Genomic DNA, 25,566 nt, shown 5'->3' with positions numbered 1-25,566 from the left:
TATAGAACTTGTAGCTTAGCTGATTTAGTTTTATTTTTACATTAACTGCTTTGTATTGTAACTAATAAGAAAATATAATAAAATAAGAGATTTTATTTTTGCAATTGATAGTTTTCAGTCACGTGACCGGCTCGAAGACTTGGAGGGCAAAACATCCATAGAACTGCTGCACAAGTGTGCCAATTTTTCATCTGTTTCCCAGCCGCAAATATTTAGATCACCTCTCAAAAGAATAAACAAAGGTATTTCTGAACAAAATGCAAGTTTTGGCCATTTGCAATCCATATTAAGCACCTGCGGCAATATTTCAATCATAAACAGTGCGACAAAACGTTGTAAAAATACTTAAGTGCCTTAATACATTTAAAACAGTAATATTAAAAGATTAAATTCAGTAATCACCACATTAATGATGCATAGTTTACACAGGCAATCAGATGAGGCCGGAATATGAACGCAGTCTGCTTAACGGTTCAGTGTTTTCCTTCTAATGGTTTTCTACGGGAAGCCATTTAATGTGAAACTTTGCACATTGTGTTTATATTCTGGCTTCCTCTTCTTGCCTGTACAAAATATAAATCATCAATAAGGTGTCCACTGAATCTCACCTTTTAATATCTGCGTTTTACTACATTATTACTTGATGCAATCTGCAGAAAAATAGCTGGCGGTCAGTGGAGCAAAGCTTTGTTTCATAATTATAACTACAAACTGAGCCTCAAACAAGAACAACCACAACGGATTCTTCTACTTCATTCCTGAAGAACTTTAACCTGCCGACTGGTGAGTAGGCTACTGACTTTCCTTACCCTACCTGAATAATCATAGGGTTAAAGGTGTAAGATGAAAGGACACAAGGAGCAGGTGGAGACATGTTCATCTGGGTACAGAATAAAATATGTGCTGACTGAACAAAAGTTCCAGTTGTAACACTCCACGTAATATATGCCTCGGAGAGTACACCAAAACAAAGAGGGAGATGTTCCTTCCACACCAGAAAGAGAAGAAAAATAAATAATAGCTACTCAAAATCCGTGTCAGACACCCCCCAGTGTATTTTACAATTAGACAACTTTTACAGAACAACACAGCCAGTGCAAAACAGGAGACGAGTTTATGGTAATGTAAATAGTCTTTGAGTCCAAAAAAATAACATACAAAGTTTGAATCAGTCCCACTGGTGTATGTCCATAAATGAATGTCCGAGAGCAGATACAATGCAACATCCGAAACTCACTGAAATCACCACATTAGGGGCAATTTATTTACACAGTTTTTCATTTATTTTTGGCCCCTTTTTTTCGCCTCTGTATGGGTGTGTGTTATCCCCGGATGAAGTTGTCTCGCGAGTTTCTGCACGTCACCGTGTCTCATGGTTGTCACGTGACCTTAATACAGAAGTTTTTACTTCATAGTGTTAGGTATTTAAATAGGGATAGTACTGACTGACACTATGGAACAGTGCCCAGGTGATGTCACTCACCTGTGAATAAGAAGGCGGGGTATATGATTAGCGGGGCTCTTAAAAAACGAGGATTCACTTTATGGACGAGGGCTCTCGTTGCCCCTTTTGTTGTTCTCCCCTTCCTTGTTTTGTGATAAGATTTTGTTTTTGCTCCGGAAATTGTCACCACCACTGTGCTTTACAAAAATTACAGAAAACTTGAATGAAAACTATATCTACACATGCTTGTGTTGGACCTAGTACTCGGATACCCAGAAGGAACGCAACCAGGCCAGAGTGAAGACGAACTGTTTATAGATGAGTGCCTTCTCTCTGGGCGTTTAGTAGCTGACATACACATCTCCATACACGCATTTTGGAAAGGACTGACTCCCACGTTATTTGCATCATGTAGGGAAAGTTGTTTGTTGCGACGGGAAAAATGATAATAATAATAATAAAACCCCTAGACTGGCCGTATTAGCTGTTTGTTTAGTAACAATAGGTAGCTTACCGGTGTTTAGGAGCATTTGTGCTCGTTCTGCTCACTTTTGCCTGGGCTTCAACGTGCAAGTGGATTACTGACTGAACTGTTACACTGCCGCCTCACTTGTGGAGTTTTTGGACTTTGGATTCCCATACACTTGTCTCCTATTTTGCTCTAACTGCTACTGTTGTTCTGTAAAAGTTGTCTAATTGTATACGGCATATTACACAGAGTGGCACTGTTATCTTGTCTTGCACAATCACGTTTATAAGCGTGAGGTGGGAACAAGAGGTTTTAAACAGAACCTTCACACACCAGGAGACTGAGGGTGTTTATCAGCCTGTTTTCGTTCTAATGCATATACCTTTCTACAGATCACCTGAGTACAGCAGTGCGTGACACGGGGGTGCGGCACTCTGCTATCAATGCTTTTCCACTGTTTTGCATTGGTTTACATAAATGAAAATCAAACACATCAGCTGCTGTTTGTTTGCTGTTGTCGCAAATGAATTACTGGATAATTTATGCTTTCATGTTATAACATTTTGTGCTTTAATTTTCAGAGTTGATATTCTTTAAAAAGCAGCTCTGAACTTTGTTTAATCTAAATATAAAAAAATAAAAATAAAAAAAACTTAAATTATTTGTTATATTCTGTATGCTTCACTTCTTCGTACATATCTCTCAATAGGTTCTAAATTTGAGATTCAGTTGTACACTTTCAGGTTTATGATGTTAAAATCACACAGTAGCTCGTATAATGGTCAATAAAGGACAGAGAAAAGTCTGAAACTGTTATGGGCGTCTTCTAAAGTCATCAGCCAATCTGACTGTGACAGGTGTTCGATGTTGTGCCCAATGAAATTATAGATGGGCATCACTGTACCTAAAGGTGGTGCCAGGGGTTAAAGTCAGTTTTGTGTCCAACCTTGTGAATGAAATAAACACATCATGCCAGAAAACTTTTTATTTTTTTATTTTTTAACCAATATGAGAAGAGTGAAATGTTTAGAAATTAATTTTCTGGACACAAACCTAAAGTTTCCTTCATTAAAATAACAGCACTAAAATGAGACGTGTGTATAATGTTATTGTGACAGGACCTAAAGGTAAAATGCACTCAAATCACACCTATCCTTCAAATACATTTCAACTAGTAAGTCTTTCATCCATGTGATACCCAGAGTAATCAAACTCACTAAATAAGATACTGAACATATTTTAAAGATTTAATGTCACTATTTAGTGTGTCGTGGTATTACCATCATCACTGTACCATGATTTCAGAGTCATGTGAACTAACTGGACACGTGGCAGTGAATCACTGGATTGAATCATCCTCTGTTTGTCTTGCGCAATCACAAGGGTTTATAAGCAGCTGGATAAACGAGAGGTTTTAAACAGGACCTTCACCATCTTCACACACCAGGACTGACAAGAAATGGCAAAACCAATAGCAGTGGTCAGAGACATTTACGAAGGGATGGATGTTAAAGACTGGACTGAAGATCAACGAAAAACACATAGAGATAAGCAGCTGGATGGAAATCCTGATGTTCTTTTCAGAGTGTATCAACCAGTTAACTCACCTGAGAACAATTTACATGGTCTGCTCTTCAGACCCACTACAGATCCAGAACAGTGGATGACATTAATCAAAGATAAATATGGAAACCTCACTGCTCAGCAGACTAAGAGACGAGCTGCACACCCAGACCGAGATGTGATTAATGTTGCTGGTAGTTCAGATAAACTACAAGCATTCTGTACAGCATTTCCGGGCCATCTGCAAGAGATTAATCACCATGTCAAGGAAAATCATGATGATGTCCATGAAAATAAAAGTCTGAGAGCAATAATACGAGATCAGGAAGCAAGAATTCTAAACCAAGAAGCAAAATCACAAGATCTGGAAGAAAGAATAAAACAACTGGAAGAAATGATTCCAGCTAAGAGAGAAGGAATTCAAGAAGCAAGTGAACAACATCTGGAACCCAAATTAGAAAACTTAAAACTTCAACAAAATTAAAGACATACTGCCTGAAACATGATCGAGGTACAGTTTTTTTTTTTTTAACAGCAATATAGTGTACAAGTGGTTCAAGATGTCAAATTAATTAGTCATATCAGACAAATATGAGTTGAGTGGAGTTTGTTTGGTTTTTATGTTTTGTTACTTCTGTCCTAAAACTAGTTTTGAAAGACACTGTGCTAACCCTAACATAACTTTTGCCATGAATGAACAAAATGTAGGGAATATTTTCTTTAAAGATGCTTATGTTCATGTGTGGTGTTGTGATTCATCATCTATCAACAGCTGTTCTGTTTTTTTCTCTCTCTCTCTCTTAATATTTTCATAAATAATTACTCTATATGTAACAGTCTGGGTCTATGGGTCAGTAAAGTAACATAAAAAGATGGAATAGACATTTGAGATCATAAATATAACAGTAGTTTATTGTTTTATCTTTTTCACACAGATGCCCCCCCCCCCCCCCCCCCCCCCCCCCCCCCCATGTTCAAACCAAAACTACGCCCTTGATTGTGGTCACCTATTTTAATCACTTGTTAGTAATAGACTAGTAAAATAAAAATGAAAAACGACATTTTAGTAATTTGAATTCTTTATGTAATTTCTTTTGTTAGAACACTATTGATGTGCACACAAAATCCACTTGTTGTATTCCTCATTGTAAGTCGGTTTGGATAAAAGCGTATGCTAAATGAATAAATGTAAATGATGTAAGTGAAATGTCATCTTACAAAAACGGTCCAGTCTCCATAGAGACATTAGAGACATTAAGTACAATGATTAATACAGTTGGTATAATAGGCGATATGACAACGCCCTCTTTTGGATTAAGTTGGACATGAGGACTCAGAGGCCTACAAATAGCTGTGCATTATAAGAACACACGGTAAAAGCTAAACAAAGAAAAATCATTAATGATTAGAAAATTATTGAAAAATAATAATATCTGTTCCAGACTCCATATTTTTATTAAATATGGATTTATTAAACTAATAAATGTTCTCTTTCAAACAAACAAACAAACAAACAGATATATAAATAAATACTAATAATACTCTTTACAACAATTACTATAAATTAATATCATATATTTATATATATTATATCTCTGATTTATTTTTGACCTATATATATATATATATATATATATAAGCTGGAAAAAACATAGAAAAAAAACAACAACAAAAAAAACATAGAAATATTATTTTTCATGAAAAAATAATAATAATGTTTACAACAAGACTAATATCATGTAATATCATGTATTTACATCCCCCGCCAAACACACACATATATTCAGTCAAACAAAAAAATTGCCATTTTAATCACAGTAGGTGGCATTTTGGTTTTGGCGTTATGGCACATTAAATACTTTTCAATGAACTTCAGGGTGTTTCTCATCTTTGAAGCATATTGAATATTGAAGGTGAAATGTATTACCATTAGCACAACAAGAGCCATGGTGATGTCATATACTTTGCAGCTCTTCTCCCTTTCCATCATTATTTCAATTAGACACTCTGTATCCGAGGCATGTCCCTTTATACATAGCACAGGGTTGGGTATGCTTGATTCCTAAACAAAAATAGGATAATATTACATATGGTATACAATATTTAGCATTTAAAATATAATGTATGATTATTATTTTTTTGTCCAAACATTTACAAAATGTTTCCAAAATTAGCCACTAAGAAATCTGTGACTTTGTGACTGTTACATGTTGGGTTTTTTGTGACTGTTCCATGTCGGGTTTTCTGTTTTTCCCTGTGTCCTAGTTCAGTTTGATTAGTCATTGTGTACACCTGTCCTTCCCAATTATCTGCCCCTTTATAAGTTCCTGTGTTTGTTAGTCTCACTGTCGTTATTGTTTCTATTATTGATGTGTGTGCACTCCCTTGTTTGTATCTGCTCCAAGAATCCTGATTAAAAGAAGTATTATTGTATATTTTTTTTGGTCAATGTTTCCTAGTTTAAAATATGCAGCTGTCAGTGTTTGTTTTCCCCTTTTGGAACCTAAAGGGTTAACAATCTCAAATTCATCAATGTAGATGCAGAGTGGATAAAGAAGTTCACAACTTTTGAACTGGTCTCCATCAGTGTAGTCTTTCATAATATCCTGATCTTTGGTGTTTCCTCTTGATTTAAGCATTGCCCACACATCGTAATTTTGAGCTATCTTACTCCGCAGAGCCTTGAGTGGTATGTACTGAAAATGTGCACCATGTCGTTCTGTTCGATCAAGTGGAATTTGCACAGGTGCAATGTACTTAAGTTCATCTTCACAATAGTGTTCAAGCATCCATTGACTGCTGATCTGGTGAAGACCAAGTAGTTCAGATAAATCGTCATCAGTGTCAATTTGATGTTGGTGCTGAAGATGAAATCTGAGAATCTCAGCATAATGAGTGGTGATTTCTTGAAAGATGACTTGTAGGTTCTCCAAAATACTGGACTGAACTGTGGCAGCAATACAGTGCTTTTCTCTTGATTTTAAAATGAACAAACAAAGGTTTCGCTTGAGGTTTTGCAGTAAGTCTTCTGTTCTAATCGCTCTGCAGTTAATCATGTACACCACATCAGTGCTAGGCAACTCCTCTTCAAAACTATGAAAATCCTCAATATGTTCCTCCAAGTTACTATGCTCATTATCACAAGCTTGCCCTTCTTCACTGACCAGTGAAAGAAGATCCCTATGTTTGAGAAATATGCGATCTATGAGAACTGAAAGTTTTGTTGATTTTGCCACAACTCTTCAATCCACATGTGAATTCAAATTTTGGATCATTTTGATGATAAAGTCGAATCGGTTTAATTAGGGAAAATGTTTGTTTGCTGAATAGTGGACAGTTAAAGAGAGTGGGCATTTCTGTGAGATCAACCTTGAAATGTAGGGATGAAAACTGTTTGCAGTCAACCAAGCAGCTACATCTTGGACTTTCCACTGATTCACCTCTGTGCTCATCATTGTTTCAGTCTGTATACAGTAAAGCATTACAGTTTAGAGAACAATGTCTTGACATTGCCACCATATACCACATAACCATTTCATTAATATGGGGATACCCAGGTAGCCAGCGCAATCGGTCCAATTGCGGCTGAGTGTAGGCTCACTCGGCTGTGATCTGGCAGCGGCTCACCGAAAGTGAGTCAGCTCTGGCCCAATAATGGCTTTGGATGTGCAGATCTGGCCCGATTTGCACTGAGACACAGAACATTTAGCCACATTTGGCCCAATTACGGACCATAAGGGCTGATCTGATTTTGGCTGAGATATGGGCATGCATACCCGGACCAGTTTATGTTGAGTGCTGGGGGTTGGTCTCCATTTACAATGTGGTAAATAGTATGTAGCAGTGACACTAAAACTTAAACATAATATATTTTACCTGCCCATGTTATGTTATTTCTTAATGTTTTTTTATTTTAATGCCTATTAATATCTATTCAACATTCTCATTTTTCTTTAAGTACATTTGGAAATTAATGATTTAATTCATATAATGAAACAAGCTTAAAGTGGTTAAGGGAACTTTAACATTATTTTTGCTATATGAGTTTCAAGAGACATGCGCACTAGCTTTGACATCTAATGACAAAACCTGATGGGCTTTTTGTGCTGCTAATTGCCAGAAGACCAGAAGAACTTGCTACCCTGGTGAGTAAACATTTGATAATATAACATATAATGTAATTTTAAACCGTTCTACATATATAATATCAAAGTAATGTTTATTTATAATGAAGCTATAATTGTGAGTTTGTTGACATAGTGCTAGCGTTTAACGCCAACCATAATCAAACACACCTGATCCAGCTAATCAAGGTCTTCAGGATCACTAGAAACTTCCAAGCAGGTGTGAGTTGGAGCTAAACTCTGCAGAGCTGCAGCCCTCCGGGAATTGAGTTTGACACCACTGGTATTGCGACTGATCTCCTTTCTTTCTTTCTTTCTTCTATCAGTGCAAACAAATGCAGGTACTGGCAGTGCATCAGATGGAGAGATTGAAAAGTTCATCAAAAGATGGCTGCCTACTTTGAACAGGAATGGGGGAAGAAAAGAGTTTACCAGAGTTACCATTCATGTTATCAATCTGAGATTGTCTGAATAACCATACGTGCCATTGTCTCTTCCCCTTTTTGTCTCCCTGTCAATCTGTCCCTCTTTTAGGGTACGCTTACTTGAGGAAGCTCCTGGAGTTGATTTTTTTTCTTCAAAATAAATTCTAATATCACTCATATTTTCATTGTGTCATTTTTATACTTGGGGAAAAGGAGCACATATGGATGTTATGGGGTAATTCGTGGGGTAGTTGGTGGGGATGCCATGAAAAGAAATGGTGTAAGGGCCAAACCCTTAATCTGGTGAGTTGACATGCATAAGAACATGTAGGTTTAACAAGGACACTGTAATGGAACGGGGCGGACACAGAAGGTAAGTGAAGTCACAAGGTGTTTATTTACAGGGTGAACAGCAAACAGCAATCGTGTGGATTCTTCAGACTTGGTGAGTGTTAATTTGTGAGGTTAAAGTAATAGGAATGTCAATCAGTCTCTGTCTTGACAGATCCTGGAGATGTGCAGCGTCAGAGCGGCAGAGACATACGAGGATTCGACCAAGCCACCGGGGATAGACGAGGAGGATGACTGGAAGAGGACAAGGCAGAAGGTGAGTGATGACAGGTAAGTATTAACAGGTATCTATACTCAGCTTGTAGGGGAGTAGAGACGGTCCAGGTAGCAATCCCGAGATCGGAGCTTTGCAGTGCTCGTCATGTCACTTCAAGATCGGACCAAGTAGTGAACTGAGGGAAGTGCTTATATGAGTGTGGTGACTGGAGATTGATGAGATGCAGGTGCGGGTGATGATTGACGATAACCAGGTGACAGTGATGAGTGACGGGGAAGACGGGCCATTCTGTGACAGACACTGTAAAATATATATTTTATTTTAGTTGGAGGTAGATGCCATCTTAAGGATTTTAAAGTAACAATGTCATTTTGTGGAACAACAAATTATTCAAAGCTCTTGTTTTATGTAAAAACTGAAAGTCTTTAATACACATATTTTAGAAGTTGTAATTCTGTATGAATAAGTGTAAGTATATATATATTTTTTAATTTAGCGAACGAGACTAGTACCGGCTAGGTGTCGGCATGATTGTGACCCAGTGTCAGACCAGTGCCGGCTAAGTGCACCATTTCGGTTGGCATGATTGTGGCCCAATGCCGGTGGTGTTGGCTCAGTGTCAGTACCCAGACTTGGGCCAGTACTGGTGTTTCATTTCTTGTTGGCGTGATTGTGGCCCAATGCCGGCAGTTGGCAGCCGGACTCAGGCCAGTGTATTTGGGCTGATTCTGGAGCGTCATTCATCCCTATGTCCATGCCGAGTCTGGCAACCGCAGCTGGGCCGAGATATTTCTTCCGGCCTCCCGGATCTGGGCCGTTATCGGGCCAAACCGTTTTGGCTACCTGGGTAAACAATTAAATATTAACATTTTTCTATACATATTAGTTTCTGACCATAAGTTATATAGCAGTGGTTCTCAACTTTTAGTTATTAGGGGTCCAAGCAAGATAATGTTACATCAGTAGTGTATGATACACTGTAGTCTACATTTGAAATCACATAGTTATACACAAAAACATGTAATTAGCAAATTATTAATGAATATTCTTTTATTCTGAATACAATCAGTTTTGTGATCCTGCTCTATAGAAGAGTCACATAATGAGCTCCAACTTAATTATGATATTACACTAATGCTTTTACACAGACATGCAAATAGTTTATGGTTATTTGTCATATTTTATTTCATTTACTCAGATATTCCTGTTATATATATCTGCTGATGACTCGTGCATCAAAGTAGTTGTTCAGACAGAAAACGTTCTAACGTATACTTGTTTTAATTATTATAATTCACAAAATGAAATTAAATTGCTAATGAGTTGTTATTATCCTAGTCAATATTTGCAGAAAAAAAAAGAAGAAAATGTTTGTGGTCCGTGTTTTGTTTTTTTTAAGCATAAAAAATAAATTGACATTTTTCACAAAACTGTTTTAACAACAACAACAATAATAAATGAATACCATATCAATCATAATTAATTATTATTATTTTGGCAGTACCATCACCCATGCCCTTGAATTCAACAAAAATTATGTAGTTTTGCTCACAATTGTACATATTTGTACTTTTTAAACTAACATATGAACAATTATGTATTGATCCGTCTTTAATAATTCAAGTGCGTGAAATGTTCGGGAACTAAAACCAAAGTATGGTCCTCAGAATAACAAAATAGTTAAATCTTTACAGTCCATTTTAAAAGGTTCATAATGGAACCTTGACAGCAGGCCAGGTTCTTACATGAACCCTTCTGCCACATTGAAGGTTCTAAAAAGAACTGTTAGCATGTGTCAAATAATCAATGGCTCAACTTTGAACCTTTTTGATAGTTACAAGTTCATATTTGCACTTTAAGGTTCTTTTTTGAATTCCAAAGGTTTAATCTCTTCTAAGAGTATACTATGTTTGTTTCATTCATTTGTTTGTCTATCTATCGTGCGTTATTGTCTCTATTTGATCTATTTTGTTCTTCGTACGTCGCTAACTCAGTTACCAAGGTTTGATTGTTGATGATTTTGCTTGATCTTGAATCATTTGGTTCTTCGAAGCTCATCCTGGACTTGCTATCATAGCAACAGGTCCATAAGCTTAAACCTGCTCTGGAGCAGCGTATTTTATGTAAACAGGATTAGATTGCATCTTTTTAGGCAGAATTGATACTTAATATGTCCTAGCCACTACTACTATATTACAAGAGTACCCTACTGATCCAGGGAAATGTAAAGCCTGTACAAATTCTCAGCTAAATATTATCCTATCCTAACAAATCATACATCAATGGAAATCGTATTAAGCTTTCAGATTATGTATAAATCTCAATTTCAAAAAGTTGACACTTATGACTGGTTTTGTGGTCCAGGGTCACACATATATATATATATGATTATGAATAGTAATGACGCTTGTATTGACGCTCAAAGACAGTGTCCAATCATCATGGAGAAGATGTCATTAATATTCATGAGCTCTGACTCCGCCCACCCACACACAGAAGCGTGGGATCTCACGAGCTCATGCTACACTGTGGCAACTGTTCAGCTGGTAAGTTAATTTATTAAATTAGTAAAAAGACACGTTTAGTTATAAACAGTGAAAATTCTTGAAGCGTTTATCGTGTCATCTGAAATGAGCTTCCATGTTGACAGACAGGATTCGGTCGTTGTCTGTTTGTCTGGATTGTCGTTTTTTAATGTTGTATTTAGCTCTGTACGGCTGAAATGCTAAGTGTTTTTCTTCCAAAAACAAATAATTATGCGGACAGTGAAAATGAGAAAGCTTTGTTTCAGTGTGTTGCGCTTCGTCCGCGTGCACGCGCATGGCGTCATTTGTTGACATTGAATTTAATTTAATATTCGTTTGATTTATTTGCATCATTATGTGTATAAACACTGTGTTGAATTTCTTAAGAACATACTGATTTGTTTGACATTTTTTATATTCAATTTAAAAATACGAATAAAATAAAACAAAATCCCAGATTTTTGCGATATTTTCCAAACAAGTTACACCAAAGAACCTTCAACAAAGTTGGCTTCAACAGTTTTGGTCATAAATACAGCAGCCACACCATGTATCAAAATAAACTACTGTATTTTTGTATTTAAATTTCTTGGCAAACCTTCCATTAATTGGCCTATTTGATCTATCCCTTCACTATCACACTGACTCAGATGATTAAGAAAGCAATGTTTGATAGCAGCAGCTTTTCTCTACCCGGTTAACAGATCAAATATTCACACATCCCTGTGACCTCCCAGATGAAGGTTAGTTTCAAAGTAACAAACAGTTTAATGTTTAAGTCTGTGAATGACTCATGACGTGGTGTTTGGTAATGAAGGGCCTACTTTGCAACAGCAACACTGACTCAATGACAAACAAGTCACTCGTAAGAAGACATCTGATGGCACCTATATTCATAGCATCTAATTAATCATTTGACTGAATATGTGACCCTGGACCACAAAACCAGTCATAAGGGTTCATTTTCTTAAATTGAGATTTATACATCATCTGAGAGCTGAATAAATAATATTTCCATTGATGTATGGTTTGTTATGATAGGACAATATTTGGCTGAGATACAACTATTTGAAAATCTGGAATCTGAGGGTGCAAAAAAAAAAAATATTGAGAAAATCGCCTTTAAATTTGTCCAATTGAAGATCTTAGCATTGCATATTACTAATCAAAAATTCAGTTTTGATATATTAATAGTAGGAAATTTACAAAATATCTTCATGGAACATGATCTTTACTTAATATCCTAATGATTTTTGACATAAAAGAAAAATCTATAATTTTGACCCATACAATGTATTGTTGCCTATTGCTACAAATACGCTACTTATGACTGGTTTTGTGCTCTAGGGTCACATATATTATATGTCAGGCAGTCATTCATGCAATGGTATACAAAATCATGATCCTACTAAACCGCTACTTCAATTAGGGTACAATATTCAGCAATCAAATATTTATCAATCATTGGACAAACAAACATTTGAGCATTTCAGCAATTATTAACTGATCAATATATTTTGATGTAGCCAGAAACGTAATCAGAAAGTAGCAACAGAACTTGTCAAGAAGTATTAACTCAACTCCAACCACTGAATCTACTGAGAGCCATAGAAGTATAGAGGACACTTACATATTAATAGTGTAGTAACATGTCTGGGCAAACTACTGAGCAGGCACCAATCATGATGTCATCATGTAGACGACTTACTAAATATTTTACAGTATTTTAAAACTGCAAAGTACAAAACTCTAAAGTATTTTGATACAAAATATGAAGCAATTTTCATCAACCCTATCAAACACAGTACAAGGGACAAAATTATATTTTATATACATGTATCGCAAATACTGCTCATGACTTCATGTTGACTTGTATTCAAGTTAGTGTATAGTAAAATTAATATAATGTTCTAAAAAGGTCTTTGCAACCTCATGAAACCCTCTAAAATCACTATCATACAGCACAAAAAAAGTGTTTCCTGTGATACACATGAAGGTTGTGCAAGAACAGCGTGTCAGAACACAGTCTGTTTGCTGGTTCCCTTTCTGTTTCATGCAGAAACACATCAAAAATTCACCAGGCAGAGAAATACAGGCCTGAGTGTCAAATAGATAAATTATTTTGGAACAACAAAAAAGTTAATTTTTATTAAAACTGTATTAATTGTGCTGTTTATCTTGGATTTAAAGGGGCTTGGAAGTTATGTGGAATGATTGTTACTCTTAAATATATGATTCTGCCATGTTAAATAAGATGACAATTTGTGTTACTGTTTCTAACACGGGCAATCTTTACAGTAGGTCCCATAAGAATGAATACAACTGGTTTGGATATTATTCATGTGAGTGAATTGTGACATCGCAAAGCATTCATCTGCTGTTTTTCTTGAACGAAATGACATAATGTCTCATTGGAAGTGCTGTATATGTGAGCTAACATTTTACAAACCTACTGTGATGCTGTTCGTTCTTTATTCTTTCATTTTAATCTACAATTTCAAACCTCAGTCTATTTAGCTTGTGTCACTATTATAGTGACCTGGCAACAACATTTGCCTGTAAAATTCAGTTTAAAGCTTTGCAGGACTCCCACATAATTACATTAGACCGCAAAACCTGTCTGATAAATGACGAACGTCATCAGTTGTTTATTTATGTCTTTCAGACAGATGTTTGTGCTCCTCATAAGCATGGATTTTATCTTTATTGTCTCAAGCATCATTCTGACCCTGTCCTTCCGAGTGCATTGTGGGAAAATCCTGGTGTTTCCTCACGAAGGCAGTCACTGGGTTAACATGAACGTTTTGATCCAGGAGCTTCACTCCAGGGGCCATCAGATCACTGTGATACGGGCCCTTGACAGCTGGTACATCTCAGAAACATCGCCGCACTACGTCTCAATGACCGTCCCTGTTTTACTGGGTGGAGACGATGAGTTTTACAGCAGTTTTGTTTCTAGACAACTCCAGATCCGACGACAGCAGCAATCGGCATGGACCAGATTCAGATTGGACATGGAGCTCAAGGATAAATTTTCCGAAATGCACAGAAAGATTTGCGAAATGGTGATCTATATTATGGAGAAAGATCCTGAGCTGTTGGAACAAATCAAACAGGCCAACTTTGACTTAATGTTGACCGATCCAGCAAACGGAGGAGGTGTTGTTCTCGCACACTATCTGAATCTACCTCTCATTTTTAACGTCCGATGGACTGTGCATGGAGAAGCGCATTTTGCGATAGCACCGTCTCCTCTGTCTTACATTCCCTTCCCGCTTTCTCAGTTGACCGATAACATGACTTTTCTTCAGCGAACGTATAATGTGTTGTTTTACACCATTCGGCTTTTCCTTTACAAGCGCATCGTCGGTCCTCATTACAGCGCTTTGTGCAACCGATATTTTGGTCCTGATTTGCACTATTTTGAATTATTCCAAGCAGCTGATATTTGGCTCATGAGGGTGGATTTTGTTTTTGAATTTCCTCGCCCGACTATGCCAAATGTCATTTACGTTGGCGGTTTCCAGTGCAAACCTGCAAAAGAGCTTCCGAGGGATCTGGAGGACTTTGTGCAAAGCTCTAGAGAGCATGGTGTTATTATTATGTCTCTAGGAACGTTAGTTGGCCAACTTCCTCTTGACATAGCTGATGAAATAGCAGCTGCGTTTGGTCAGCTTCCCCAAAAAGTGATTTGGAGATACACAGGAGCGCGGCCGTCGACTTTGGGCAACAACACTTTACTGGTTAACTGGTTACCGCAGAATGATCTCTTAGGACATGCAAAGACCCAGGTTTTTGTGTCTCATGGAGGAACTAATGGTATTTTTGAAGCCATTTATCATGGCGTACCTATAGTTGGATTACCGCTTGTTTTCGATCAGGATGATAACCTTTCAAAAATGAGACATCGAGGTGTGGCTAAAGTTGTGGACATTGCCAACATTGATAGACATATATTTAAAGCTGCCTTACAAGAAGTGCTTACAGAGTCGTCCTACAGGAAGAACATGCAGAAACTGTCCAGTCTGCATAGAGACACACCAGTAAATCCATTAGAGAGTGCCCTCTTCTGGATTGAGTTTGTCATGAGACACAGAGGAGCTGCTCACCTGCGCACTGACTCTTATAAAATGCCCTGGTACTCGTACTACAGTGTTGATGTTGTAGCGTTTTTAGTGTTGATTGTGTCTTTTACCAGTTATATTGTGTTTAAAGTAATCAGATGTTTATGTTGTAGGTTATGTGCAAAAGGAAAACGAGCAAAACAAGATTAAAGGGGACATCGGATGCCCGTGTTTCACAAGTTGGTATGATACTTTAGGGTCTTTATGAAATTTATTTTAATTCATGAAATTAAAATTCCTCAATGGTCGTGAATAACAACACCCTTTTTTACCATGTCAAAAACAGTTTGGTGCATGACTCATTAAATGCTAAGAGTTGTTCTTATAATTATTATTATAATTTTCATTGTAATAAAGTATAATGCAATGCTAATCAACATAGCCTTTATTACTGTTTAGAATACAATGAAATATGTTGCGTGCCTTATTCGGTGTAAGAAGCCACATCATCTCACAGAAGGATTTATTTCAAACACTCGACTGATGTTATGAAGTGAGTTTGGAGTAAAATCATGTTATTAAATGTGGTATTTTCACATAATACTGATGTATCATTACATTACATTACATTGGCGTCTGCCAAATGATTTTAGATTTTTTTGAATGATTTTGTGAATGATTTTTTTTAATCATTCACATTAAGACCAGTGAAATGTATTGAGAAAGTAAATAGACCATTTAATTTCATGTTGACTTTAAGATTGAAATGATTTCTTCCAGTAATATCCCTTCTAGAAACCATTAGCACATCATTAGAGTGGTTTTGTCCCGTCTGTAATTACGCTGATGTATTACAGTGACCTGCGGGACTCTGGTTTAATAGAGGTGACACTCAACCTACTTATTCTGCTGTTACTGTCTGTAATGACAAAAAGAGCTTTAATGTCTAACAGCCTTTAATCACCGCACCATGTCTTCAAAGCAATTACAGCTGATTTCAAGGATAACACAGCTTTAAAATAACAGAAGTCTGGCTGACAGTCAGTTAAAGAGCTTTGCACATGAAGAAGCACTGCATTTTTTTAATTTTATTATTTGTTTTGTACAGTTATGATATAAAAGATAATGTCTACAGACTTATACACTGAGTCGAGTGTAAAGTTCAAATACAGGAAATCACTCAGATATACTGTATAAAAATAAAATAACATGCAAACAAACAAAAGCAAATTTAATTTTGAAACACAAAATTCTTCTGGCCAATCCCTTTCAGAAAGACAGTTAAATAAACCGTTTGTGAGGCCTTATTATATTGATGGTGGTTATAACTGCATGATGGGTGAGCAGAGCTGAAAATAAACAAAATCTCAGAATTGCGAGGAAATAAAAGTCTGAATTCTGAGTTTATATCTAAAAGGTGATTGCAAGTTTTTCATTTCACAATTATGACTTTTTTTTCCTCTGAATTCTGAGCTTATATCCTCCAATGTCTCATTTTTTCTGTTACACCTTTTAAGGTTATCTCACAATTCTGTTTTTTTTTTTTTCGTATCATAATTTTGTCACTAATCAAGTTTCCATCTTGCATTTTTTTTCTGACTTCTGAGTTTATCTCACAAATCAGACTTTTTTTCTCACAATTGCTAATTTCTCTCAATTCAGAGAAAAAAGATAGAATTGTGAGATTTGCAATTACCTTTTTAATTTTTTTTTTTTTTATCTCATGGTGGAAACAAGCTTCCATAGAAAATGAACTAATGAAGGTATTTGCATCTGGCTGGGATATGGAAAAGTAGAAATTCCCTCAATATTCTTAATTGTAGTCCTTTGATTTATGTTTCTTTCCGGAACCCTTACATAAACTACATTGCAACTGTTTTGTTGTGCTGGTGTATGAATTATGATTGTAAAATTACCCGTTTTCAAGTTACTACTTCCTAAAACACGTGTTGATGTGAGGCGGTTGTAAAACAGGCACTTAATAACAGCAATAATCATGTCAGTCAATCGCAGCACGCTGTCAGCTGCTGTTTGTGTTTCCCTCATGCTGTTCTGTGTGAACTTCAATTAGACGGTGATGGCTGAGCATAAATGTACATTCATCAAAGTAATTTGGGAGGAAGGACCAGTCATGGTGATAATCATCAGTCCTGACTAATGCAACCTGTCATTCATGTAAAAATCTTATCATAGGGTAACACTTGACATTACAGTGCTCATATTACGCAGAATAAAATATGGCAAAATTGCTTTTGGGTCACCTCAGTGTGTCGCCTTTGAAGGTGCAATTTTTAACTTTTTAATGTTTTATATGTAAATATAATGAATTGCAACAGCACTAACCAAATGTATTTTCAGGTTGCTCCATAACATCTCAGTTGACGGCATCTGTCATATGTTGCAAACAAAACAAAACAAAAAATGTATTTTAGTATTATAGTATTTATTGTATATTTAAATTTATTTAGATTTTAATTAAAAACTTTAGTATATATTTTTTATACATTTTAAAATGTTTATAATATAGAATTTGTAATACACTATGATTCATTATTTTATATATTTAAAAGATGCGTAGAATATAGTTTTTTTTGCATTACAGTACTTCTCAATATAAAAAAAATTCTAAAATATTTTTTTAGAAAGTGCTATTTCTTGTGTATGAAAATGAGTATGCTATGAGTTGTAGCATTTACTTGCTTTACATGGTCATGAGAGAAATTGAATTGTATATAACTTTACACAGACAAGTTTAGTAAGTGATTTTGTCACCCTATAGTGTAAATGCATAGGAGTTCAAATGGCCGTTAATTGATCACAAATGCTGTCAACAGAGTTTAACTTAACCTGAAATAATCCTATAAAGTGTAATTTTGCCCCAAAAATCAGCCTTTATGATATAATTGACTCACCCTCTTGTTGATCTAAAGCTGTGTGACTATTTCTGTCTTGAGGATAATTATGCAGTTTGCTGTTTTCCATGCAATTACAGTGAATGGAAGATTTCAAGCTTTAAAATTGGTACAAAAGCCCCAAAAAAGCAGTCCAAACTTTGTTTGAGGAATAGACTGAAATCATTACTCAATGACAATTTTCCCTTTCTTCTGTTACCGTTTTTGATCAGATCTGGTTCATGAATGAATGAGAAAGTTTCAGTCCACATTCGTTCAGTTGCAGTGAAAAGAGCGACCAGCTTCAGAATTGCTCCTTTTTCTACCACAGAAGAAAGAAAATCATACACGTCTGGAACAACATGAGGGTGAGTAAATGAGGACTGAATCTTCATTTTTGAGTGAACTGTCCCTGTAAGCACGTTATTCTTGTGTGTTACTCACTGCAGTAATACATGAACACTGTGCTGTAAAGACTGTTTTCTGCAGTCGGATGAGGAAGGGTGTCTATCAGCTGGAGCTGTAGAGCGTCATCTCTGCTACATTGGCATCTTGAGTTTCCAGCTCCTGCTTGCAGCTTTCTCTGATCACATACACAACCAGTCCGAAACAGATAAAAATGAGCAGCACTATGCCGATCACCTGTTAATGACAGATAAACAGTGCACGTCTGTAACGGGTAACATGGAACCAATTATTAAATAGAAATATCCATGACACAGTGAAATGGGTGAACTGCTATATGTAATACATTATATAAATTATATATTTTTTAGTGCACTGTATTACACTGTTCTATACATTTAAAACAAATGCTTTATTGTCATGTCTCAATGCCAAAAAATAATAATCACCTTTATGGTCTAAAAATGGACTTCATTTGTCCTAAATGGTGCTATTTTAGTATCGCTGCGATACTGTTGTAGTTTTCATTGATATGTTGTTTTTGTTTTTCATTTAAATGTAAGAAAAATTTGTAAAGTTTTGCTAATTTTGCTTTTGCATATGTCTACTTTTTGATTTAATTTTAATTATATTAGTAGATCAAGTTAAACTAGATTAAAAAAATTTTTTTAGTTTTACTTAACTATAATAACCCTGGTCTTTAACCTGTTAACCCGCATCGGCCCGCGGGCGGGCCGGAAGGGCGTGGTCGGGCGTGGTCGGACTTTTTATTACCTTTGTTTTAGAACAATATTCAATCAATTATCATTAACTATATATCATTTGAAAGCTAAAACACTCAAGATTAACGATGTGAGCTTGTTTTTGAAATCAATACACCAGAGAGGAAAGGGTTAACAGAAATGCTGAAAGACCGGCCATTTAAAATGAACAAAGCGAACCGCAGTACTCACGTTTGATCGCCAATAGCGCTGGTCAGCTCAGACTATTCCAAGACACACCAGCATACATTTCAAGAGAAGGGTCCACTCTTCAAAATGCATCCACTTTTTAATCCAAAACAACGAAAAAATAGGGGAAAACACGATAGATCCTCCTTTGTTTACATAAGCGATTCGAGTTATAGTTATCGATAGCGTCCATTTTCCAATAAATATCGATTATAATTCGTATTCCAGCTTTGAAACGCCATCTATTTCCAGCAGAATCGTCTCTTCCGAGTAAGAATAGCCCTCCCTCGTCTCTCTCCTTCAATCGCAGGAGCTGTTATAACCCGGGACAGTAAGCGCGTCCGTGAATGGGTCAGCGAGGTGTCAATCCGGACACATCACAATAGGGGTGTTTGAACCCAGCCAATGCCTCGCCAGCACAGTTTTGATGGATGGAAGTGTTAGCCAACCACAAGGACGTTTAAAGTGATTGACAGTTTGAATAGTTTACGTAAGATTGTTTAGAGAATAGCTCGGCGTATTGTCCGTGTGTTTTCGTGCGCTCTCGGGTTACGCATGAAGCGTACACATAATGGCGTCGCGGCGCTACACAGACTGGCTATCAGCGAACAGATGTTGTCCAAAGCTCACATCTGAATCTCTCCATCGTGGATCTTCGACTTGAGAAGTGTTTCTGTGGCGTTTGGTGGTGTTTTGGAGGACGTGGGGAGAAAAATGGCTAATTTAGTAGCCGAATACGCGCTGAGATCGCTGGGAAGCGTGGATAGCATTAGCACGTAAGTGTCTCCACCCTCCTCTTGAATGTTTATGTGTCTTTATCATGTATTTGCAGCTTTTGTTTCATGTTAGCTGTTTTAGATTCTAAAAATGACAACGGAGAGGGATAATATGAGGGGATTACATGAGTTTTGTTCGTGTGGGTGGGTGGGTGTGTTTGTTTGTGGGTATGTCCCGGTTATTGTGTGTGTGTGCGCGCGTGTGTGTGTGTGTGTGTACAAAATGTAAACAGTGTTGCAAGTTTGATTTGTTTTGCTTACACACTTTCTCACTCTTTTTCTCTCACTCTTCCCTGTCTTTTCAGAGGTCTGGTGAATCCAGATGGTCAGAAAAAAAAACATTTTAGTGGCTGCTAGAGCGTCTTCCTCCACTGTAAATACTGTAAATAGTTTTTTTTTTTTTATTATTTAGTAATATTAGTAATAGTAATCTATTACTATATTAGTAAAATAGTAATATTCATAATATTCACCATATAAAATAAATAAAAAATACAAATGTTGTAAAAACAATGTATTTTGCATGTTTTGTGTTTTCACTAGTTCAAAAATGATCAAATCTGTTTTGGTTCACTGTTTTCATTATTGGAATTGTTCAGAATAAAGACTGTTTAGTTATGTTCAAATTCTGAAATAGTTTTGTGTTTTTTTGTGGTTTCATTGGTAGAGCAGTTCTGAATTGATATACATATGTAGTATGCAGTGTCTTATGGAGTCTCTAAATAGCATTTTTGAAAGGATTCCTAGACTTTTCTTGAAATAAAATATCCAAATGACTTTTCCAAAGCTTTTCTTGAAATGAAATACCATAAAGATGTACTTTCTGTAAGTCTTTACCTATAAAAAATTTATTATTTCATATTTTATTTCAGGAAATATTTAGGCGTTTTTTTTCAAAAATGCCATTTGTAGACTAACCAAATGACTAAATGAGTCAGCACTACAAATGCTGTTCAGAAATAGTTTTTTATTGTGTGTTTTGGTGGGCAGAGCAGTTCTGAATTGATATACATATATGTATTATGTAGTTTTGACTCATTTGGACATTTGTTTACAAAGTGTCTATTTGGGGTCTCCAAATGGCTTTTTTGAAAGGACGCCTAGATTTTTTTTAAATAAAAGCTTACAGAAACTACATTTTTGGGAGTATCATCCTCAAATTTGAATCAAAACATGGTCAGATGTTCAGCTTTATCTTTATGGTGTTTTCAGGCCTTTGGCATGAAAGTCTCATCCATTTTTCCCTTAGTGAGCTTCATTAAAACATATCGCGAGTCAATTTCATGTATATTTTACCTTGTTTTACTCTATTGCTATACTAATTTTGAGTTATTATGACTCTAGAGTAACAAAGGATCAAGTGTCTAGTTTCAAACAACACCAGATTTTTAAATATAGACCTTAGGGTTCAAGAGCTACAGACATTTTTATTTGGTTATATCGTTTTTTACAAAATGCTCAAAAATAGGGGCGCAGGGTAACAGGTTAAAAAAAAAAAAAAATCATTTTATTTTGAGGTGAAATGTGACCTAGACGTGTTTTTTGTGGTTCATGCATTAAATGGTAAACCAAATGGTCATAGACACATTTGCAAAACATGTGACTTTAATGGGCAAAGATATAATGAGAAAGTTTCATTAGTGGACTGGATCTCAAGAATCTATAGTCAAGACGGGAACAAATCTGTAAATGTGACCATGCAGCACAAAAGCACCCTCAGATTCCAGATTTTCAAATAGTTTTGTATCGGCCAAATATTGTCCTATCCTAACAAACCATACATTAATGGAGAGCTTATTTATTCAGCTTTCAGATGTATAAAATTGAGAATTACTGGTTTTGTGGTCCAGGATCACAAATGTTAGTATCAAAGTATGTTCTCAAAATTCCACAAATGTATCACTGTATCTGTGAAGTTCTAAAAATGTTTGGCTTCATCTGCAGTGTTCTAAAAGGCCTACTGATGCGCAAGGACACAAAAAGAGCAGCAGGTCTCACCTGAGACTCCACAAACAGTCGCTGTGAGCGCAGCATGAGTTCCTGAGGAGTGACTCTTTCCTCTTGAATGGGTTCGCACCATTTCTGCGGAGCGGCTTTGTCCACGATCACAAACCGGCCGTGCCAGTCTGTCATCGCGCAGGCGAAATACTGACCGTCCAGGAAGAGCAGGATCAGCCAGACCACGGCGGGAACGAAGCTGGACAGGGACATGGTCCTCCTGCACCAGGTGTCACACCTGCATCCCTGAATGATCATCATGAGCGCCAAGGCCATGACGGCAGGAATGATGAAGAACGCAGAGGAAAACAGCCCGTTCCAGGCCGGATTGCACGGACACTCAAACTCCAGCTCCACCAGCTTCTCCAGTCCCATCAGGATGAAGCCGAAGGCCACGTTGGACACCAGAGGACTGTTGCTCAGCTCATTCTTCAGTCTCGTAAGCCATTGTTGTCGACTTCCCATACTAACAACACCTGAAAGTCAGAGGAGAGCTGGCCAAATTCCTCCCACACATTTGCAGGTCACTGATGCGAGACGAATTGATCCCGGGGCAAGTTTTCCCCCTCCTGACCTTTACGTTCCCATTGGCTCGGAGCAAAGGTGGGTGTGTCGTTCCTCTGCTCCGGGCTGTGGATCATTGGCTCGCGGCGGGTGGCAGGTGTGGCTTCCGATTTAAATGTTTCTTTCACTGACGTGCTTGAGTAAAGTGGAGGGAAAATCGGCGTGACTGCAGATCTCAACGTGCTGTGTCATCAGAATCTTTCTAAACTCCTAAGCATTGTTCAGGGTGACCTTTACTCCTGGGAGCTTGTTTTCATCATTAGACATGCAAGCACGAGCGGGCAACAGTTTGGACGCAATGTGTTCCTTGTGACCCTAAAACCTTACATCTAATATCTCTAAACTAAAAATCTGAAGGTGCCTGAAATGAGTTTAGTAGAAATGAGTTTTTATTTTATTGGATGGTAGAGGACAGTGAAGCAAAAGCATCATCAGATGTACAGCATGTCTGTTCCTCCTTCAGTAGCGTTTAAAAACATCCCAGAATGCACCTCATGAACATGTCTTTACAAATAATAAACAAAGAGTAGGCATGTTCATTTGTATGCAATAAGATATTAATTGTAAGTACAACAGTTAATCAACTTGATAATTAAATCGGATCATAAAACAAATATTTTTATGTCATATTTAACAATGTTAGAGTACCGTGAGCAAAAATAAACAAGCAAATAATTCTTACTCAACAAAACAGACTTAATTTATGCTCCTTATGACTTTCTGCTTAAATCCTTAGGTCATTTAACAAAAAGAAAGTGTGCTTGCATTTGAATTGCTTTCAATTTCTAAATAATAAAGAGGAAGAATCTCAAAACGTTTCACTTGTATTGTATCTTAAAAAAAAAAAAGAATATTTCAAAAGCAGATCATAAAATATGTTTGATATCACAATGTTTTCACGGTTTTATTTAACACCACAATACTTTGTTGCATCAAACTAAATAGTTATAGAGGGAGCAAGAAATAATGCATGCACTGTAAGGTAACTGTATTTGTTAGTTGATCCTGCAGATGGTGCTGTGTGAATGTGAGGGGAGCAGACAGAGGTCATGACTGTGCTCATATCTATTAATCCTGACAGACTGTGTGTTAATGACGAGCAAACGCTGTGTGGATAACATGCACTTTCTTGGAGAAAATCTCTAGTGCCCTAGATCAGTGGTTTTCAAACCTGTCCTGGAGGCACCCCTGCCCTGCACTCCCTTATTAGACACACCCAAATCAGGTCTTGCAATCTCTACTAATGAGCTGATGATTTGAATCAGGTGTGTTAGATGAGGGAGACATGCAAAATGTGCAGGACAGGGGTGCCTCCAGGACAGGTTTGAAAACCACTGATCTAGATAAATATCCTGTGGAGCCCCTGAGACATTAACAAAAACCCTGATATTACCATGCTTACTGCCGTCAACATTTTTGAAATAGGCCTACTTAATTTGGAGTAGCATGTAAAGAGCATTGTACATGAATACGGTAATCATTCATGGTAAGGAGATCGGGGCTAGTTGTCACGGACGCTATATCTCAGTAAAGGTTTCAAGTTATAAATGCCTGTTTTGTCCAGCAGTGCTTCTGTTAGTTTCAAACAACAGCCTACTTTTTTTTTCTCTAGTATGTTTTACAGCAAAAATATTTAGAAGTCATCCTACTTCAAAAGTTCACATTTAGTTCATTTTGTTGCAGTTTCGTTGTAATTGTTAAATTTACTAGCAGTTTTAGAGTGAATGTCTTAAAAGTAATTTTTCTGTGAAGTTCTAAACAGAATTAATCAAGGATTTAATTTTTTTTTATTGTAAATTGTCCTTTAAACTAAAATTCAAATATCATATTTTTGTAATAATTTTTGGGTAACACAAAACCACAAATGACATTGATACGAAAATCACTATGTCGTATAAAAAGTAGACTTTAACTTTTTTTTATAGAAAAAGTATTGTTTTTTTTGTTTTTTTTAAGTATTTAAGTATTTTTGTAGCTATAAGTCAGCTTGAGGCAAGTTGCACGGTTTTTAATACAATGTTTTAAGTTGTAATTATATAAAATTTGTTAATTAAAAGTTCTATTAAGTTGTATAAAAAACGACAGATATTTTTGCAGCAGGTTATTTTTTGCACTTTTGGTGTCGCTGAATTTTGAAAGTGAAAATTCAGCATGTTTCTACTGAATTCAAAATTCAAAAAATTTGTTGATTTCGACAACATAACCCCCCTCCCCCCCAAATATATGGTGAATGAATTTTTGGAATATTCATTACTGTTTAAAGTTTGTCTTTACAATTGATTGCATTGCAGGAGTAACCTACTGAAACTGGAGTTCAAAATGTCTCTCTTTAGGCATTGTTTTTAATCAGATGTTTTTATCCAAAGCAACTTACAAATGAGGACAATAGAAGCAATCAGAACCAACAAAAGAGCAATGAGATACAAGTGCTATGAAAAGTCTCAGTGCTATGAAAAGCAAGTGCCATGAAACGTTTTTTTTTTTAATTATATAATGGATAAAAAGAAATCAAATAGAATAGAAAAAGAATAGAGAAAGCTAGTGTTTTTAATAGAAAACAGATAGAGTGCAAGTCTTAAAGGGTCAAGTTTTTTTTTTTTTTTTAAAGAGAAAAAAACAAACCGATAAAATAGAATTAGAATAGAGGGTGCTAGACTTTTAGGCATCTCATTATACCCACGCTGAAAATATGCTTTTGTTTTACTGTGGTGTAAAGTTATTCTATTGAGTCGCCTGCGCGGTCGTTGCGCAGAACTGACGCGTTTGAGGCCCCCGCGGGAGCGCGCGCGCGCCGCCATCT

General features: G+C 36.5%; 1 protein-coding gene across 1 annotated transcript; it reads left to right on the top strand.

Moving 5' to 3' along the window:
• Window positions 1-11,077: 11,077 nt before the first annotated feature.
• LOC306888394 (UDP-glucuronosyltransferase 2C1-like) lies at window positions 11,078-17,431 on the top strand. The gene is made up of 2 exons (XM_079446649.1): window positions 11,078-11,139; window positions 13,784-17,431. The coding sequence occupies exon 2, from the start codon at window positions 13,788-13,790 to the stop codon at window positions 15,390-15,392; it is 1,605 nt and encodes a 534-aa protein (XP_079302775.1). The 5' UTR covers window positions 11,078-11,139; window positions 13,784-13,787; the 3' UTR covers window positions 15,393-17,431.
• Window positions 17,432-25,566: the final 8,135 nt, after the last annotated feature.

Source organism: Barbus barbus (assembly GCF_936440315.1).
Source record: "Barbus barbus genome assembly, chromosome: 22".
NCBI classification, from domain to species: Eukaryota; Metazoa; Chordata; class Actinopteri; order Cypriniformes; family Cyprinidae; genus Barbus; species Barbus barbus.
The sequence above is the reverse complement of the archived record's forward strand: the minus strand, read 5'-3'. Positions and strand labels throughout refer to the sequence as shown.

What these genes read in the sequence shown, in the direction of transcription:
- LOC306888394 (XM_079446649.1), top strand. Translation starts at nt 13,788, where the DNA reads ATGTTTGTGCTCCTCATAAGCATGGATTTTATCTTTATTGTCTCAAGC.